The 21,008-nt window shown below is 36.0% G+C and overlaps 1 protein-coding gene across 10 annotated transcripts in view; it reads right to left on the reverse strand.

Moving 5' to 3' along the window:
• Nucleotides 1-21,008, reverse strand: part of INPP4B (inositol polyphosphate-4-phosphatase type II B) — an 813,511-nt gene that overhangs the window by 82,229 nt on the left and 710,274 nt on the right. For all 10 annotated transcript variants that reach the window (XM_063603916.1, XM_055111865.2, XM_014344746.5 and 7 more), the window contains 5 exons: nt 19,081-19,253; nt 17,785-17,908; nt 16,622-16,739; nt 7,067-7,207; nt 2,625-2,722 (listed from right to left, as the gene is read on the reverse strand). In XM_063603916.1, coding sequence (XP_063459986.1) covers nt 2,625-2,722; nt 7,067-7,207; nt 16,622-16,739; nt 17,785-17,908; nt 19,081-19,253 — 654 coding nt within the window. The remainder of the gene's footprint in view (nt 1-2,624; nt 2,723-7,066; nt 7,208-16,621; nt 16,740-17,784; nt 17,909-19,080; nt 19,254-21,008) is intronic.

The following is a 21,008-nucleotide window of genomic DNA, read 5'->3' on the forward strand; positions in this document are numbered from 1 at the left end:
CTAGAATTGCTACAAATATAACAGAATTAGAAGACATTTTAGGAAGAATATTTAGTCCACAAATGTTTCTATATGAGAAGAGTAAAAAGATGAGAGCACTTGACTGGGAGTGAATATATAAGCTAAAATTAATTTATCATTAAGTCCTGATATCACAAAAGTCAGGGATATCCCTTAAAGTTAAGAAAATCTTTGGAGAAGAAACATTTTTTTACTTCAAAAATAGAATTCACCTACTTACTTCATAAATCATTTAAAAAGAGAATCAGTAAATTAATAGTCTGCACATCCATAATGAATTAAAAAGTGACAGCAATATGTTTAAGAAATTAACCTATCCTTTAACATTGACACAAATTATCCCTTGATTTCACTATGAAAGAAGGAAAATAATAGATTATATGGATTATGGATATGACCCAGCATGATAGTTCTTTCCTTCTTAGCAAATGGCCTAACCTCTACTCATACTCTTATAAAAGCTTTATGTTTTTTCCTTAAATAGAGCAGAACTCAAATCATTCTTTGGCTTGCAATATGTCTACAGGAGGAATAAACCCATATGTCATCATAATTGTATAGATTGGACTTGTACTTTTGTTATGGAGCACAACCACAGCCATACTACAACTCCATTCTGTGTCAAATAGAGTTGTCTCAAAAATATAGGAAACAAAATATCAGAAAACAATCCTGTATGTTCAGACAACTGTGTAAGCAATGAAATGCAATTGGTTTTATACAAAATTCCATCTTGTTTGCAAGGAGAGAAATATATCTACATGTTTTGAAAAACACTTGTTTATATTTAATTGGCAATATATAGAATCACATGTTGTTGTTGTTGTTATTTTGAGACAGAGTCTCACAATGTCACCCAGGCTGGAGTGCTGTGGCACAATCTTGGCTCACTGCAACTTCTGTCTCCCAGGCTCAAGCCATACTCCCACCCCTCAGCCTCCTGAGTAGCTGGGATCACAGACACATACCACCATGCCCGGCTAATTTTTGTATTTTCTGTAGAGATGGGGTTTCACCATGTTGCCCGGGCTAAAATTTTTTAAACTTATATTCCTATGAAGAGTTTAAGTTACTTGAATATAGAATTATTTTGTATTTCAACAGTACCTATACATATTTCTTTAGCAATATGATTGTTTTAAGTATAGTACTGAAAGTCCTCACAGACTTTGCCAACAACCTACTTTGTAATATATATTTCGAGTAAGGATGGCATATTATTAGTTCTCAAACATTAGCATGAATCAGAAGTCACCTCAAAGGCCTATTAAAACACAGACTTGGCGAGAGTTTAGTAGATTCACAGTGTGGCCTGCGAATTTGCATTGCTAACAAGTTTCCTGGTGATGCTGATGCTGCTGGCCTGGGGACCACAAATACTTTTCAAGAATTAATATAAGAAATATAATTTTTATCAAGCTACTGACAAAAATTCTGAGATTTTTTTTCCAAATTGTAAGTAATTTGTTAAAAAATCATTAACATCCAAGTTATAATAAACTCTTTTTTCATTAATTGCTAAAGAAAAATAGTTTTACTTACATTATTAACTTTTCAGGTAATTAACAAATTTAACACTTAAAGTATGCTTGCTACCAAAGAATCTCCATGTACTTAAATTCATTTTGGCAAAAAATAATATTTGATTTGACATAAAATAATATAAATCATAATATAAAATCTGCAAGTGACATTTTTTAACTATCCACACATGGGCACGCATATGCCACTGTAATATTTGGATACCACATTCATTAGGTTATGAAGACATAAACACTCTGCCACCTGAGCTATTTCACACCAGCGAGCAAATTGTTCATGATTACACAACAAATAGTAACAAGTAGACTTTGATTACAGTTTTTGGTTAAAATATTATAATTTTCCTACTTTATTAAAACTTAGCTTCTTATCATTGTGAATATCTCAACATATTTATACTATTTATAGATGAATTCCAAATACATTCCCAGCTCTCTGATTTTGGACTGCTCAAATGTTATGTGCTTAATACGATGGGGAAAAGAAATGTAGAATTGAACAAAGGCCCTTTCCAAAACAAATTCCAAATGTGTAAAACACATTTTTAAAAGCTTGGGTGCTTTAACTTTTTTTGCATAAAATATTGCAATACATATATTTAATAAGTTAGTTCCCTCATTCACATTGACTTATTTTGTTCAACTGGTATTATATCTGATGTTCTCCCGCATGTGTGTCCTATGTCTGATGTTGCTTATAAATGGAGACTTAAATCTTTAGTAAAGTCTTTTATATGGTTAAGAATTATACAAAATTTTTATCAGACTAATTAAAATGTCTAATTATAAGGTCCATATTTTTATTATTTGGCATTTTCCAGTGGCAATGAAATTAATGTCTCAGAATGAACAGCAGGACACATTCAAGAAGGCAATCAAGAGAATGATGCAGGTGTTGGCCATGCTACCTTGGCAATCAGTCTTTTTGGATCAGATAATTTCAAAATCACTCTCACATCCCTACCCCTGCTTCTGTAGTCCACTGACCTCTATGTCTGACCTCTTCTAAAGATTTATAATCAAGAAGCTATTATTGCTGTCTTCTCTAACTCACATACTTACAATCAGGAGGCATCTTTTCCATAAATATCTTGTAATATTCTTGTAGAAGTTCGAAGTTTTCCTGATTAATACTTTCTTGCAAAGAGACATCTCCAAACCTACAAACAGAAGAAAGAAAACAGCTGTGGGTTATAAAATGGTACCAAAAAGTAACACATTTTACCTTTCTTTTTTAAATAGATTGGAATAATTTCCTAAGGAAAGAGTCTGTCTCATTTTTCAAGCTACAATGCACAATGGTGATTTCAAACATATTCCAATCTCCACTGGCCCTGATTTCACTAATTGCTTCTAACACCTCAAATATCCTCACAATCATCAAATGTGAACCTAGATAAAATACCATGTATAAAACACCAGTCTCTGTGCATGGACATAATTGATATTAGTTTCCCTATCCTACTCCACACCTCTGTGGCAGGCCTGCATCCCTGTATGTGTTTTAAAAAACTTTTCTTACTATCTATCCAATCATCCATTTCACTCATGGCAGCTGAGGGAGGGGACCAGAAGACCAGCACTGGACACTGGGCTGCACGCAGTCTTGCCCACACTATCAACTGCTGTAGGCACACATAGAGCCAGATTTCCCAGACAGTAGATCATTTCTGCCGACATTTTTTTCTGTTCATATCGTGAAGTCAAATGGTTCTGTACACGTAGTCTTCCACCGCTTGTTCAAGACAAACCTGTCTACCTGTGTGTCACTAACCTTGTGTTATCTTTGAGAATTTCCCAAGTTCAAAGGTAAAACCCACTTGTCTCCCTATAAAAGGATGCTATGTAAATGGCTTCCAATATGTATCTTCATCAAAATCTATATTTCTAGGTGTGAATAGAAAATTTCAGTGTGCATTTTCCAACTCCACTTCAAATATAACATAACCCAAAACTAAAACTGCTTCCTCCTTTGAACCATTGCTAAGCATGTCCCCAATATTTTGGCATTAGTTCAGGTTCAAAATCTAGGCATCATTTTGGATTTCCTCTTTTCCTCACCTTACCCACTATTCCTCAGTCTCTTCATATCTCTGGTATTCCTTTTTTTTTTCTCAACCACTGTCATTATATATTAAGATATTTAATCATATCCAGTTTAGACTCTCCTAAAGCTTCCCAAATACCACAGAACTATGTCCCTAGTCTCTTTCACTTCCAGTTTACTTTCTGGACCCTTGTCAGATCATTCAGTCTCAATGAAAAATGAATTCATCTATACAAAAAATATTTAACATCAACTACATACCATACATTGCACCATGCAATAAATGAAATGTTGGAAAAATTAATCTAACCTATATTTCATCATATCAGCTCACTGAACTTCAATGCTTCTCTCCTCCCTGAAAGGACGATGTCTTATAGTCTCCCTAGTTTAGCATCTAAGTTTCCACAAAGGCTTCCAAAACCTCTTGTGGGAATGTAGTTACGCTCTCCTCCCTTAGCAGCAGTATTTCAATGCCTTTGGGACTTTTAACATTCTATCCACTCTTGACTGGAATGTCTTACTTTCCTTGATAGCTTGATTAACTATGATTCATCTTTAAAGCCTGGCTCATCTCCTCTATGATACTTCCCCCACGGATTCATCTCCCATCTGTGAATTGCTTTGTTTTATGCACTATTCCTGTTCCTTCCACACCTTTAATTATTGCATGAGCCAAACTGTAATGTAATGTTTGTTGACTTGTCTTCCTCACTGGATTACACCTTCTTTCAGGATAGGAAGCCTATTCCACGCTTCTTGTTACCCTGTATTCCTCTTATGTCCCATAGCTTGGCAGAGCAGTGCTTGGTACAAAGTCAGTGTTCAGTATCTATACTGAGTTGAACTTGGAGAACAGGGATACAGACCCCAAAAATCTAGAGGAGTTTCCATAGAATCTGAAATATATTCTTCTAACGTTTTCAGACACTGTAATCAACTGGTATTTAAAAAATACCATCCTTGCTGGAGTAACATTAGTGTTATGGAATAAATGTTTGTGTTGTCCTAAAATTCATATGTGGAAGCCCTAAGCCCGAAATGGCAATGGCAGTATTTTGAGACAGTGCCTCTAAGGGGTAATTAAAGTTAAATGAGATTATGAGAGTGGGCTCTTTCTTTCCACAGGCACAAAGAAGAGGTTATGTGAGCATATAGGGAGAATGTGGTCAGTTGTCTGACAGCCAGAAGAAGAGCCCTCACTGGAAACCAAATTGGCTGAAACCTTGACCTTGGACTTCCCAGCTTCTTGAACTATGAGAAACAAATTTCTGTTGTTTAAGCCACCCAGTCTACAGTATTTTGTTACAGCAGCCCAAGCAGACTAATAGTATTTATTTATCTAAGAATGGTCATATACAACATCTACATTTTGAATTTGAGTAAACAGTAGTGAAATACTACTTCTAGATTACATAGCATATCTAACATGTAGATGTTGCTGGTAAAGCTCAAAATTCAGAATCAGAAAAAGGAGGTTCAGAGAACAGAGAGTAAGCAATATGCTCAAATTAACGGTTGATGTCAGAGTGCTATTCAAATTCAGGCCTCCTGCTTCTCTCAGGGTTTCCCTACTTTGCCATTTTGCTCCTTTTCCAGTCTTGTGTGTCTTGTACAGCTTCCATGTGTGAAAAAAAGTGCATTCTTAGTATGCAAGAGAGATGAGAAGGAAGGAAAGGACACTTCTTAAATAAAATGACTGACAACTAAAACAGTCACAATAACATGAATGATGCAAATTAGTCCATCTTAGAAGCCTTGAAAATATAATGCTGACTAGTCTTTGAAAAGTCTGTAAATGGAAGAGTCTCATATCTCTCTCAAGATCACAATCACAGACCTTATTAATTCCAACTCAAAACACTCTACTGTAGCGTACCGAAGAAGAGGCAATTTGGAATGCCGTTCCCCTGCTCCAAGTTGTATAGTTCATGCTCAGGAATATCATTCATCTCAAACATTGAATTTGCTGAGACAAATATATATAGAGATAAATAGAATATAATCTAATCCTAGACACTAGCTTTCAAAAGTACTTAATTATCAAGGCAAGGAATATGCTGGGTACTTTTAAACTTACCTGTGGGGCAGGGGTCACTTGGAGAGTGAATTACAGATAAGAAAGCATGTTAAATATTATAATACCAAAGACTATCAAACTCCCCAAATTGTTGCCTGTGAAGGAACTTCTCCATCCAGCCCCTACAGCCAAGATGCTAACTTCTTTCTCTAAAATATTTCAAAAGTATGTTCTATGACCTTTTTTTGTTTGTTTTTTGAGATGGAGTTTTGCTCGTATCACCCAGGCTAGAGTGCAATGGTGCAATCTCGGCTCACCACAACCTCCGCCTCCTCAGTTCAAGCGAGTCTCCTGCTTCAGCCTCCCAAATAGCTGAGATTACAGGCACCCGCCACTATGCCCAGCTAATTTTTGTATTTTTAGTAGAGTTGGGGTTTTGTCATATTGGCCAGGCTGGTCTCGAACTCCTGACCTCAGGTGATCCACCTGCCTCTGCCTCCCAAAGTGCTAGGATTTACAGGTGTGAGCCACCGACCCTGGCCTGTTCTATGATCTTTAACTGTTATCTACATTTTCTGTAATCTCTATATGTGAACCATGTAAGATGTAAAAATAAGTCTTTCAAAAAAAGAGGTTTTTTTTTTTTTTTTTTCTTTTTTTGAGACGGAGTCTCACTCTGCTGCCCAGGCTAGAGTACAGTGGCGTGATCTCAGCTCACCACAACCTCCATCTACCGGGTTCAAAAAATTCTCCTGCCTTAGCCTCCTGAGTAGCTGGGATTATAGGCAATCACCACCACGCCTGGCTAATTTTTGTATTTTTAGTAGAGACGTGGTTTCACCATCTTGGCCATGCTGATCTTGAACTCCTGACCTCAGGTGATCCACCCACCTCTGCCTCCCAAAGTGCTGGGATTACAGGCATAAGCCACCGCGCCCAGCCAAAAAAAAAGTGTTTTTTAACTGACTCATGGGATCACAGTACAATCATTTGCTGACTGAGCAAGCCATTATTAAAAAAGCTAACATTACCAAATAATAACCATTAAAATAAACACAAAAAAGAGACTCTGTTTTAGATTTAAAAATTTGATGCTATTATCTGTTTACAATATTGAGATATGTACAAACATGAATTCTAAAATTTAATATACACATAGGTATTTGGAAACAAAGAAGGTTAATCCATGCAAATGCTTTATTTAGTATTGGCATCAAGATTTTCCTCAATATTTTTGCCACATTTAAATTTGGCTTGGGCCAGGATTCCTTAAATATGAAAATTTACCTTATATCTCAAATAATTTGATACTGATAAAAAGAAAAATGTTACTCATAAATTGATGTTAGTTCTACATGCAGATACATGGGACTTCTCATCATATGCTTAAAAGGAACAAAGAAAAATCTCAAGTGCCACTCTTACACCAAAGCTTACCTTTCAGCCAGAGTTTGCTGTTCATTGATTCCAACATTAAAAAGTACTGGATACACATGAAGCAACTGTCCTTCTTTAATCTGTAGAGGTAGTGACTCAAACATTCTGGCTGGAAGCTTGACCTCTACCACGTAATGTTCTCTAAAGAAGGCAGAGGACAAAGGGAAGAAACATTACTTATTTGTTTTGTGTTATTTTAGATTTATTGGAAGAAAACATTAAAAGGGTTGGAATATAGCACTGATTTAGGTTTCTGTTTGCTATATGCTTATATTCCTCATTCATTCATCTCCTTATTAAATTACTTGACATAAAAAATTGTAAGAATTCATTTATATGTGTGATTTCTCTACCTCACTCTGAATTCCTTCAGGAAAAAAATGTTTGGTTCATTTTTGTATACCCAGGGTCATGTGTATTGATAGCTCAATTTTTTTTCTTTATTTAATTATTTTTAAAACTCAATCAGTCCTAAGAATAAGAACAATAATTTAATGACTGCTGTTTCAATACAGTGAAGCTAAATAAACCAAATAATTTATATGATTTTTTGGTATGGCTTGTTTGTTATCACTATTGATGAGTGTTTCTGTTTATGATGGGCTGATGGAAAGGTAATGGTTTTATTGCTTAGAGTGAAACTTTCGGGAATTCTGGTCATTTTGAAACATTAACATAACACAGGAGCATTTTTCATTGGAAATGTCCATTAAAAACTACCCCTATTTTTTAATGTTGAAAATTTAAGTTAGGATTAGTACAATATGATTAATAAGAGTAGCTACTTACATATTTTAAAAACTGTCATCTTCTGATAGTGTGAATTGAATTTAGAAATTTAGAAAGCTTTGCCCAGAGGTTGGGAAAATCCATGTGTTTCAAGAACTATATAGAGTGGTGGCATTGTAAGATATGCACTGGGGAAATAAGCATAGGGCAAATAGTAAGCCTCTTTGTGAAAATCTTTTTAATTTCTCCTAGTATAACATTATTGATAAACAGTGTGGACCACTGACTCTGAGACTTGTTTCTTTCTAGCTATGAAATAGAGACCTGGTAAATATCATGAATTTAGCAAGCAGGGATGTTAGCACTACCTTCAGATGAATGAGCGCATTATTTTTCTTTGTTTAATTGCTCTCAATGCCATTTACAATAGCCTGGCTAACAGTTTTTCAGGAATATGAGAAGCATCAATGAGTCAGTTCATGCTTTAAACTTGTTCTGAAGGTGAAACATATAATTTCTTTGTGATAATTTTACCAGCTTTATTAAGAAATTGATATGAATTCATGCATTTTAAGTATATAATTCATAATTTCAACAAATTTATAGAATTATACAATCATGACAATAATCCAGGTTTAGTACATTTCTGTCAACTTAAAAAGATTCCTTGTGCCTGTTTATAGTCAGCTCTACTACCACCGCTAGCCCAGAAAGCCACTCATCTATTTTCTGTCTGTTTCCTATGAATGAATTTTATTTTTCTGCATATATCCTATTAATTGATTCATAGAGTATGTAATCTTTTTTGTCTGGCCTTTTTCACCTAGCATAATGTTTTTGAAGTCATCCATGTTGTGGCATATATCAGTAGCTTGTTCCTTTTAATTAGCGAATAGAATTCTATTGTATCGATATCACATTTTGTCAACACATTTATTAGTTGATAGACACTTGGATTATTCCATGATTTGGCATATTATTAATAATGCTGCAATGAACATGCAGGACTGAGCCGTGGTATGGAGGTATGTTTCATTTTCTCTTGGGGGTAAGTCTAAAAGTCATATGGTAATTTTATATTTAACTTTTTAAGACTGCCAAACTATTTTCAAAGTGACAATTCCACCAGCAATGTACAAGGGTTCCAGGTTTTCCACATCCTCACCAACATTTGCTCTTATCTGATGATTCTAGTGTGAAGGAAATGGTATCTGTGATTTTAAATTTATTCTCCTAGTGAGGAATTATGTTGAATATGTTTTCTTGTACTTATAAATCATTCATATATCCTATTTGGTGAAACAGCTATTCAAACTTTTTGCTCATATTCAAATTAGGTTTTTGGTGTCATTATTATTGAGTTGTAACATTTATTTACATATTCTGAATATGAGTCCTTTTTCAAATATAGGATTTGTAAATATTATCTTCTAATCTGTGGCTTGTCTTTTTACTTACTTAATGGTGTTCTTTTGATGCTTAAATGTTTATAATTTTGATGAAGTCCTATTTATCTATTTTCTTCTTTTATGGGTCTTGATTTTTGTGTTATGTCTAAGAACTAATTACCTAAACCGGTAATAACTTCTCCAAGCTAAAGGAGAATGTTCAAACCCATCACAAAGAAGATAAAAACCTTGAAAAAAGATTAGACAAATGGCTAACTAGAATAAACAGTATAGAGAAGACCTTAAATGACCTGATGGAGCTGAAAACCATGGCACGAGAACTACATGATGCATGCCCAAGCTTCAGTAGCCAATTCAATCAAGTGGAAGAAAGGGTATCAGTGATGGAAGATCAAATGAATGAAATGAAGTGAGAAGAGAAATTTAGAGAAAAAAGAGTAAAAAGAAACGAACAAAGCCTCCAAGAAATATGGGACTATGTGAAAAGACCAAATCTACATCTGATTGGTTTACCTGAAAGTGACAGGGACAATGGAACCAAGTTGGAAAACACTCTGCAGGATATTATTCAGGAGAACATCCCAAATCTAGCAAGGCAGGCCAACATTCAAATTCAAGAAATACAGAGAACACCACAAAGATATTCCTCGAGAAGAGCAACTCTAAGACACATAATTGTCAGATTTACCAAAGTTGAAATGAAGGAAAACGTGTTAAGGGCAGTCAGAGAGAAAGATTGGGTTACCCACAAAGGGAAGCCCATCAGACTAACAGCAGCTCTCTCGGCAGAAACTCTACAAGCCAGAAGATAGTGGGGACCAATATTCAACATTCTTAAAGAAAAGAATTTTCAACCCAGAATTTCACATCCAGCCAAACTAAGCTTCGTAAGTGGAGGAGAAATAAAATCTTTTACAGACAAGCAAATGCTGAGAGATTTTGTCACCACCAGGCCTGCCTTACAAGAGCTCCTCAAGGAAGTGCTAAACGTGGAAAGGAACAACTGGTACCAGCCCCTGCAAAAACATTGCAAATTGTAAAGACCATCAAGGCTAGGAAGAAACTGCATCAACTAACAAGCAAAATAACCAGCTAACATCATAATGACAGAATCAAATTCACATGTAACAATATTAACCTTAAATGTAAATGGCTAAATGCTACAATTAAAAGACACAGACTGGCAAATTGGATAAAGAGTCAAGACCCATCAGTGTGCTGTATTCAGGAGACCCATCTCATGTGCAGAGACACACATAGGCTCAAAATAAAGGGATGGAGGAAGATCCAAGCAAATGGAAAACAAAAAAAGGCAGGGGTTGCAACCCTAGTCTCTGATAAAACAGACTTTAAACCAACAAAGATCAAAAGAGACAAAGAAGGCCATTACATAATGGTAAAGGGATCAATTCAACACGACAAGCTAAGTATCCTAAATATATATGCACCCAATGCAGGAGCACCCAGATTCATAAAGCAAGTCCTTTGAGAAATACAAAGAGACTTAGACTCCCACACAATAATAAAGGGAGACTTTAACACCTCACTCTCAACATTAGACAGATCAACGAGACAGAAAGTTAACAAGGATATCCAGGAATTGAACTCAGCTCTGCACAAAGCAGACCTAATAGACATCTACAGAACTCTCCACCCCAAATCAACAGAATATACATTCTTCTCAGCACCACATCACACTTATTCCAAAATTGACCACATAGTTGAAGGTAAAGCACTCCTCAGCAAATGTAAAGAACAGAAATTATAACAAACTGTCTCTCAGACCACAGTGCAATCAAACTAGAACTCAGGATTAAGAAACTCACTCAAAACTGCTCGACTACATGGAAACGGAACAAGCTGCTCCTGAATGACTACTGGGTACATAACGAAATGAAAGCAGAAATAAAGATGTTCTTTGAAACCAATGAGAACAAAGATACAACATACCAGAATCTCTGGACACATTCAAAGCAGTGTGTAGAGGGAAATTTATAGCACCAAATGCCCACAAGAGAAAGCAGGAAAGGTCTAAAATTGACACCCTAACATCACAATTAAAAGAACTTGAGAAGCAAGAGCAAACACCTTCAAAAGCTAGCAGAAGGCAAGAAATAACTAAGATCAGAGCAGAACTGAAGGAGATAGAGACACAAAAAACCATTCAAAAAAAGCAATGAATCCAGGAGCTGTTTTTTGAAAAGATCAACAATATTGACAGACCGGTAGCAAAACTAATAAAGAAGAAAAGAGAAAAGAATCAAATAGATGCAACAAAAAATGATAAAGGGGATATCACTACTGATCTCACAGAAATACAAACTATCATCAGAGAATACTATAAACATCTCTATGCAAATAAACTAGAAAATCTAGAAGAAATGGATAAATTCCTGGACACATATACCCTCCCAAGACTAAACGAGGAAGAAGTTGAATCCTGAATAGACCAATGACAGGCTCTGAAATTGAGGCAATAATTAATAGTCTACCAACCAAAAAAGTCCAGGACCAGATGGATTCACAGCCAAATTCTACCACAGGTACAAAGAGAAGCTGGTACCATTCCTTCTGAAACCATTCCAATCAATAGAAAAAAAACGAATCCTCCCTAACTCATTTTATGAGGCCAGCATCATCCTGATACCAAAGCCTGGCAGAGACACAACAAAAAAAAGAGAATTTTAGACCAATATCTCTGATGAACATCGATGCAAAAATCCTCAATAAAATACTGGCAAACCGAATCCAGCAGCACATCAATAAGCTTATCCACCATGATCAGGTGGGCTTCATCCCTGGGATGTAAGGCTGCTTCAACCTATGCAAATCAATAAACATAATCCATCACATAAACAGAACCAAAGACAAAAATCACATGACTATCTCAATAGATGCAGAAAAGGCCTTTGACAAAATTCAACAGCCTTTCATGAAAAAAAACTCTCACTAAATTAGGTATTGATGGGACGTATCTCAAAATAATAAGATCTATCTATGACAAACCCACAGCCAATATCATACTGAATAGGCAAAAACTGGCACAAGACAGGGAGGCCCTCTCTCACCACTCCTATTCAACATAGTGTTGGAAGTTCTGGCTAGGGCAATCAGGCAGGAGAAGGAAATAAAGGGTATTCAATTAGGAAAAGAGGAAGTCAAATTGTCCCTGTTTGCAGATGACATGATTGTATATCTAGAAAACCCCATCGTCTAAGCCCAAAATTTCCTTAAGCTGATAGGCAACTTCAGCAAAGTCTCAGGATACAAAATCAATGTGCAAAAATCACAAGCATTCCTATACACCAATAAGAGACAAACAGAAAGCCAAATCATGAGTGAACTCCCATTCACAATTGCTTCAAAGAGAATAAAATAACTAGGAATCCAACTTACAAGGGATGTGAAGGATCTCTTCAAGGAGAACTACAAACCACTGCTCAACGAAATAAAAGAGGACACAAACAAATGGAAGAACATTCCACGCTCATGCATAGGAAGAACCAATATCGTGAAAATGGCCATACTGCCAAAGGTAATTTATAGATTCAATGCCATCCCCATCAAGCTACCAATAACTTTCTTCACAGAATTGGAAAAAACTACTTTAAAGTTCATATGGAACCAAAAAAGAGCACGCATTGCCAAGACAATCTTAAGCCAAAAGAAGAAAGCTGGAGGCATCATGCTATCTGACTTCAAACTATACTACAAGGCTACAGTAACCAAAACAGCATGGTACTGGTACCAAAACAGAGACATAGACCAGTGGAACAGAACAGGGCCCTCAGAAATAATACCACACATCTACAACCATCTGATCTTTGACAAACTTGACAAAAACAAGAAATGGGGAAAGGATTCCCTATTTAATAAATGGTGCTGGGAAAACTGGCTAGCCATATGTAGAAAGTCGAAACTGTATCCCTTCCTTACACCTCATACAAAAATTAATTCAAGATGGATTAAAGACTTAAATGTCAGACCTAAAACCATAAAAACCCTGGAAGAAAACCTAGGCAATACCATTCAGGACATAGGCATGGTCAAGGACTTCATGACTAAAACACCAAAAGCAATGGCAACAAAAGCCAAAATTGAGAAATGGGATCTAATTAAACTAAAGAGCTTCTGCACAGCAAAAGAAACCACCATCAGAGTGAACAGGCAACCTACAGAATGGGAGAAAATTTTTACAATCTATCTATCTGACAAAGGGTTAATATCCAGAATCTACAAGAACTTAAACAAATTTACAAGAAAAAAATCAAACAACTCCATCAAAAAGTGGGCAAAGGATATGAACAGACACTTCTCAAAAGAAGACATTTATGCAGCCAACAGACACATGAAAATATGCTCATCATCACTGGCCATCAGAGAAATGCAAATCAAAACCAAAATGAGATACCATCTCAAGCCAGTTAGAATGGCGATCATTAAAATGTCAGGAAACAACAGGTGCTGGAGAGGATGTGGGGAAATAGGAACACTTTTATACTGTTGGTGGGACTGTAAACTAGTTCAACCATTGTGGAAGACAGTGTGGCGATTCCTCAAGGATCTAGAACTAGAAATACCATTTGACCCAGCCATCCCATTACTGGGTATGTACCCAAAGGATTATAAATCATGCTGCTATAAAGACATATGCACATGTACGTTTGTTGCGGCACTATTCACAATAGCAAAGACTTGGAACCAACCCAAATGTCCATCAATGATAGAATGCATTAAGAAAATGTGTCACATATACACCATGGAATACTATGCAGCCATAAAAAGGATGAGTTCATGTCCTTTGTAGGGATATGGATGAAGGTGGAAACCATCATTCAGAGCAAACTATTGCAAGGACAGAAAACCAAACACTGCATGTTCTCACTCATAGGTGGGAACTGAACAATGAGAACACTTGGACACAGGATGGGGTACATCATACATTGGAGTCTGTCGTGGGGTGCGGGGAAGGGAGAGGGATAGCATTAGGAGATATACCTAATGTAAATGACGAGTTAATGGGTTCAGCACACCAACATGGCAGATGTATACACATGTAACAAACCTGCACATTGTGCACATGTAGCCTAGAATTTAAAGTATATATATATATACACACACACACACACATGTATATATACATATATACGTATATATGAGTTCTATATATATACATATATATACACGTATACATATGTATATATATAGAACTCATTACCTAAACCCAACTTACAAATATTTCCTTCTGAGTTTTCTTCTAGAAGTTTCACAGTTTTAGCTCTTACATTTAGATCTACAATCTATTGTGAGCTAATATTTGTATATGTGTAAATTCTTCTCTTTCCATATAGATAAACCAATTGTCCCAGCATCATTTTTTGAAAAGATTCTCCATTCTCCATTGAATTACCTTGGCAGCTTTGTTCAAAATCAATTGGCTTTAAAGATAATAGTTTATTTCTGGACAGTAAATTTTGTTCTATTAATCTACATGTATACACTTATGCTAATACTACATTGTCTTGACTATTATAGTTTTGTAGTAATTTGTGAAGTCAGAAAGTGTAAGTTTTTCCACTTTGTTCTTCTTTTACAAAATGTCTGGGTCCTTTGCATTTACATATAAATTTTAGGTTAGGCTTGCCAATTTCTGCAAAAAGACTACAGAGATTTAGATAGCGATTGCAATGAATCTATAGATCAATTACGGAGAATTACTAAACAATATTGAGTCTTCTAATCCATGAACACAGGCTGTCTCTCCATTTAGTGGATCCTATTAATTTCTCTCAGCAATATTTTGTGTCTTCTGTGTACAACATTCAGACTAACTTTGTCAAGTTTATACCTATTCTTTTCGATGTGATTATAAGTTAGACTTGCTAATCTAAACCACCGTTTCTGACAACTTTCAGGACTGTGCTATTTCCTACTCCAATCCAAGTCAAGTCAGCCCCCTCTGTTAGTGAAGTTGCTGGTGTTAATGGCCTTGCCCTAGGAAATCGTGTTCACAGGGCCAGGGTTGATGGGAGCAGCCCTCAGCAAAATGCCACAGACTCCTACTGATGCTGCCCAATGTTCAGCAGTTTCTCACAAATAAGTACTTCTGAATTTGTGGTTTGCATCCAATTTATTCTGTTTATCCTAAAATGGTTGTTTTGGATTGTTATTTCCAGTTGTAATATTCCTTTTGGAGAGAGGGTGTGCTAAGCTGCTCACTTCGTCATTCTAGGAGTCACGCCCCTACCTGCATAATCACTTTTGAGTTTCAATACTGTTTGAAGAACTTCCTCAGAAAAAGCATGCTATACTCTGCCTACACTAAATGGCCTGGTAAGCTTCCCTTAAACATTGTGATATAAGTATTACTGCTTCACTTTTGATAGTAAACTTGAGAGAAATATAGAATTGTACTGTTTTTCAGGTGTGAGTATGAGCAATTTTATTCTATTTCTCCCAAATGAATGGCAAGTTAAGCATTAATTCTAGGTAAATATTTAGTTTCTGAGGATGTGGGTTTTTTTGTGAGTAAGAAAGTCACCTTTCAGTCAACCATGTGGTTCTGGGTATCCTTCATAACATTTAAAATAATTATTATATGTTTACTATCAACAGGAAAACAAGTTTACTTTGAACTTTATACTCAGTGTGTTTTGCCTCTCTCTCTAGCATGAAAAGGCTCTCCCTTTTGTATGTTCATATGTTTTGAACATGACCCCAGAATGTTTCAAATTTTAAATATCCTCATGCAGCAATTAAAAGCACTAACACCGGAATAGTTTGGACCTCTGATTGAGACAACTTACTATAAGATGTACCTCTTCTATTGGAGGTCTGTTCTACACACCATCATTTTTCTTAATTATTTCTGACATTTTGCCTATCATACACTGACCTTTGAAGCTATTTATTGAAAACCCTTCTCGGAAATCTCACAGTCTGAGAGTGAGTTGTCAAAAATAATTAAGAAAAATGGTGGTATATTCCCCTGACACAGAAATATATCTTTTCTAAAATGTTGCTGCTTTTAACTGAATTTAATTTAAAGTCATTTCAAGAATTATGAGTCTATTAACTGAACAATTCCCGCAAAAGTAAAAACACCCAGAGCTTTGGATGAGATAGTAATAAGGAGAAAAATGTTCTCATGCAGGCTATTATTTTGAATTTCTTGTATTTTGTGGGAGAGTACTGCCATACTCAACTCACTACAATTTAAAACATTCATGAGACTTCCAGGAGTTTTTTGAGATTGTCCCCTATCATATCATCCATGTGTATTTCTTACCAAAAAGGAAAAGAAAAAAAACAAAATAAATATTCCCAAATCAAACCTGAATTCTCCTTGCCTCCTCTGACAGGAGTTAACACGACATGTCTAACAAAGCCTGGTCTTCAGGAAGTGAGCACTGCTTACCGTCTTCCTGTTATAACTGGCAACACATCATTGGATTTGGCTTCAATTATTTTAAATGCGACTTTCTTTAAATCGGAAATGCCAACGGCCATGTCCTCTAGCATTCCAATTTCATCGCCTAAACAATAGAAAAGGCACTTAGCTACAAACAAACATTTGAGGAAAATGTCACTAGCTACTATGCCTCCCTGCTGGAATTTGTTCTAGCATTTTATTGAATGAGTTTCTGAATGCAGTGAACCTACTCTAGACACTTTTCCTCAGAGGCTGAAGGTGTTTCTTAGTGAAATGAGAACCATTTCAATGGACTTCAGAAGTCAATCTACCCTTTGAGGGAAGGAAGAACGTGGACATTTGCTGTGAGGCTGGAGAGAGGTTTTAACCCCTTTGTGATTTGTGTACCTTTCTTTCTACTGGCAGGACTGATATCTGTTGTCTAGAAATAACAGAGGTAGCTGAATTTATCATCACTGACCCAGGTTCATGCTAGTTTTGCATCTCCATACATTAACAAATGAAGCCTGACAGGGAGATCATTAAGATTCCAGATCAGCACTCTCTAACAGAAATATGTGAGCCACATATATAATTTTAAATTTCCTGGTAGTCATTTTTTAAAAGAGTGAAATTAAAAAGGTAGAATTAATTTTAATAATATATTTTACTTAATCCAGTATATCCAAAATGCCATTTCAATTGTAAATTAATATGAAATTATTAATTATCAATATAAAATATCTTTTAAAACTAGTTTTTGAAATCTGGTATGCATATCTAGTACTTATTGATTTGGACTAGACACATTTCAAGTACCCAAAAGTCACACAAGGCTACTATATTGAACAGTGCAGTTCTAGACATTACAGGGTTGAGACTTTAAAATCCAGTCATTGCAACTATGTTGGCACAGAGCCTTTTATATTAAAAAAGCCAGATGGCTCCTCAGGAGTCCACTCTGAAATAATCTATAATTCCATTTTCAAAGCATAATAGGAGGCAAAAGTAAGTTACAAGGTGAATGCAAAAAACTGAAAGTTATATTATTTTTGTAAAACTTGGCACAATAAAGGTTTACTTATTTTTATGTTTTCTTGAAAAATTTCTGGATTAAATGTCCTTCTGAATAGAAATGTGATTTTAACTTGTACTAAAGCAATACTCACTGTATGTACTTAGCAGTCCTTCATATTGTACTATCAACCCCACTGTGTGAAGCTGCTGTAGGAAGCCTGGGTCATACAGACTTGTCTGTAATTTGATGATAAAACCACAAACCAATCCGGCAAGCTGAAAAAAAAATATTGATGAGATTTACTGCAGTTAGCAAACGTATTTGTTTTATTTTGAAATATTTTAAGACTTCTGAGGCATCACAGATTTGATTCTCAGGTATGTATAACAAAACTACAACTATTTGGTAGGCACAGTAAAACAAGTTGACAGTCTTTGATCTAGAATTGCTGTGTATAAAAGTCTTGGGGAAGGTAGAAGTGCAAAGGGAAAAAGAACATGGACAGGAGTAAGGTTGATAGGTCTTCAAATCTTATGTCTACCATTTCTAACAGTAAATTCATAAACACTTAAGCACTTCCAAATCTTACTATTTTTTGTACATGTAAAATAGAGGCGATAATAATCATTTCACAGGGTCATTAAAAGAACACAATGACGAAACATGTATGTATAAGGCAGAGCATATTTTCCGACACCTGGTTAGCTTCATGTGCCACTGGACCATTCATGAAATAGTGGGGGAAAGCGACAGTTTGGTTAAAACATTCCCTTTTCCCAGAATGTTTAGAAAGAGAAGTCTTCTTTTTCTTTCTCTCCATATGTCCTGTCTATAAAACTCAGCCATGAGGATGGAGGCAGGTGGGGAGAAGGAAGGCACCAGCACACCCACCGTGATGGAGGCAGGCCTTGGCATTATGAATCATGTTGGGTGTAGGCAAAGAAGGTGGCCCTGTCAAACCTCCTACTCGAGCCTTACTGCCCTGAAAACTTATTTTAAAAACAAAATAAGAGATAATTGTGAAATCCTGTCTCAGGATTCATGGGGGAGCTGTACAAATAAGCGACTGCAAACAGATCCCCTTTGCCAAGTCCTAGCTTGTCACCTGGAGTGCAAGTCAACAGTCCCTTCCCTTACACTTATGTAGATCCCAGAGCATAATACAAAGATGATGACCACTTCCTTCACGGACTTCATGCCCTGTGAAGCAGAATTTACATTTTAGAGACTTGGCCATCTCTTTTCAGAAATAAATACTTAAGGTCTCATAAACTCTTTGCTTAGGATATTCAGCTGATATTTATCGTGAATAAGAAACATGGGATACCAAAACTTTAAGGATCTTTTTAAAAATAAAGCTGTCCCAATAAGAATTCTATTCATCATCAAGGATAGGGTGTTAACAATCCGGCATTGTTTTGTACTAACAATAACAACAGGCACCTACTGCTTGGCTGAAGACGATGTCTCTTCTTAGCGTCAGCATCAGACACTGGGGCAAGCTGTACGCAAGTTCCTGAAGGAGCACAAACGTCAGGGACTGCTTGGCTCGGTTCACCACTTCTCCCATGCAGTCCTTCAGGGTAAGGATGAGGGGATACAACTGTTCATACCAGTCCTCTGGGGGAAGGGGGTGTAAGAACAGTGCAATAGATGAAGGAAGGTCTTGGAATATAATGCAGAACCAACTTCCAACTTATTTTTAATTTTTCAGTAAGTTAGACATATTCTTAAGGATTCACAAAGATTAGAGCTGAAGATCTCTAATTTAAATCTCTCCCCTGAACTCCACAATGTCCATAAGCAGCCACCCATCGGACCTCTCCAAGTGGATGCATTTAACACATTTGCAGCAGATCTCTCTTCTCTGCTCATCTCTAATCTGTGCACTACCTGTATCTTAGTGAGTGGTGCCATCAAATCTTTCTCATACTGGAAACAGAAGTTTTACTGGACTTCCTCTTTTGCAGTTTTCACATTAACTTGGTCATTAAATTAGTTCTACTACTGTTAACAGTCCATCAATATGCATCTTCTCCTTGTCCATGCCCATCGTTGTTTATTGCTCTCCCTTGGATTCCTTCCTGGACTACTCCCTAACCCATCTCCCTTCCTCCAGTCACACTCTACTGAATTCCCTTCTCAACAGTGTTGCCAGAAACATTTCTAATCAGTTTGTATCTGATTGTACCACTCACTCCTCACTTCTTAAAATATTTTGAAAAAAAAAACACTAAAGCATTCATAAATAAATAAAGTTCAAACTCATGAAAGATTCTCCATTATCTAAACTTTGCCTATTTGTCTAATCTCATTTTTCAGAAGTTTATTTGCTGTCTTGAGTCTCAGGTGAATTGAACCTCATGTATTTCCTTAAACTTATCTTGTTCTCTCATCTCAATGTCTTTGCAAATCCTATCTCCTCTCCTGGAACACTCTTTTTCTACTTATCTTCCTGACAAATGCTTTATCTCTTCTGCAAACTCAATTCAGGATTTCTCTTCTCCAGGAAGTCTTCCTTCATTTCCCCCTTACTACACTTCCCTATTCCATGAAGATTGGGTTGAGCTGACTTCCTTTTGTGCCTGTATCTTCCTGTCCCAGGACCACTCACACACTACTCACCATTTTCCTCTGCAAGAAAGATAACTCACTGAGGGCAAGGAATTCATTTTTTAATCACCGAATCACTAGAACCTAGCATAGCGCCTAGCATATAGTAAATATTCAATAAGTTTTAATTGAATGAGAAAAGTTACAATAAATATAAAAAGTTTTAAAGATATAGACAGGTATAAGTAAGTCAAGTTTTGGGTAGTATTTGGGATTCAAATAGCTGTTCTTCAAATGAGGATGCAAAATTGAGACCATTTGTGCTATTTGTATGTCTAGATTTCTAACAGGCATCAATTATATAATTATGACTTTGGTATGATATAGAAACAATTTATGTTCTGTTTCAGTTAATTTGGAGATCAAAGCCCTGGCAAATGTTAACTATCATAAATTCTTGACCGTGTGACATTCCATTAATATATAAATAAATTAATGGGTGACAAATACGATTTGATATGAATGAGTGCATGCTGCGAAATTAATTATAAAGCAGGAACTGAAATGATATGATCTCCTCATCATAAAAGTGCAAGCATCATTGTGAGTAATGTGAGTGGTAAATAATCAGTTAAGACCTTGAAAGAGTGGCAGGGAATAATAAAAAGAATCACAATCACTATCGTACCATGTCTACTGTCACTTATTTATTTTATGTTGTGGTATAATAGACTAGATGAAATAAACCCAAAGGGTTGCAAGAATAATTAATGGTCCCAACATAATAAAAAGATACATTCTTATTAATACTCTATGAAATGC

Source organism: Pan paniscus, chromosome 3, assembly GCF_029289425.2.
Source record: "Pan paniscus chromosome 3, NHGRI_mPanPan1-v2.0_pri, whole genome shotgun sequence".
Taxonomy (NCBI): Eukaryota; Metazoa; Chordata; class Mammalia; order Primates; family Hominidae; genus Pan; species Pan paniscus.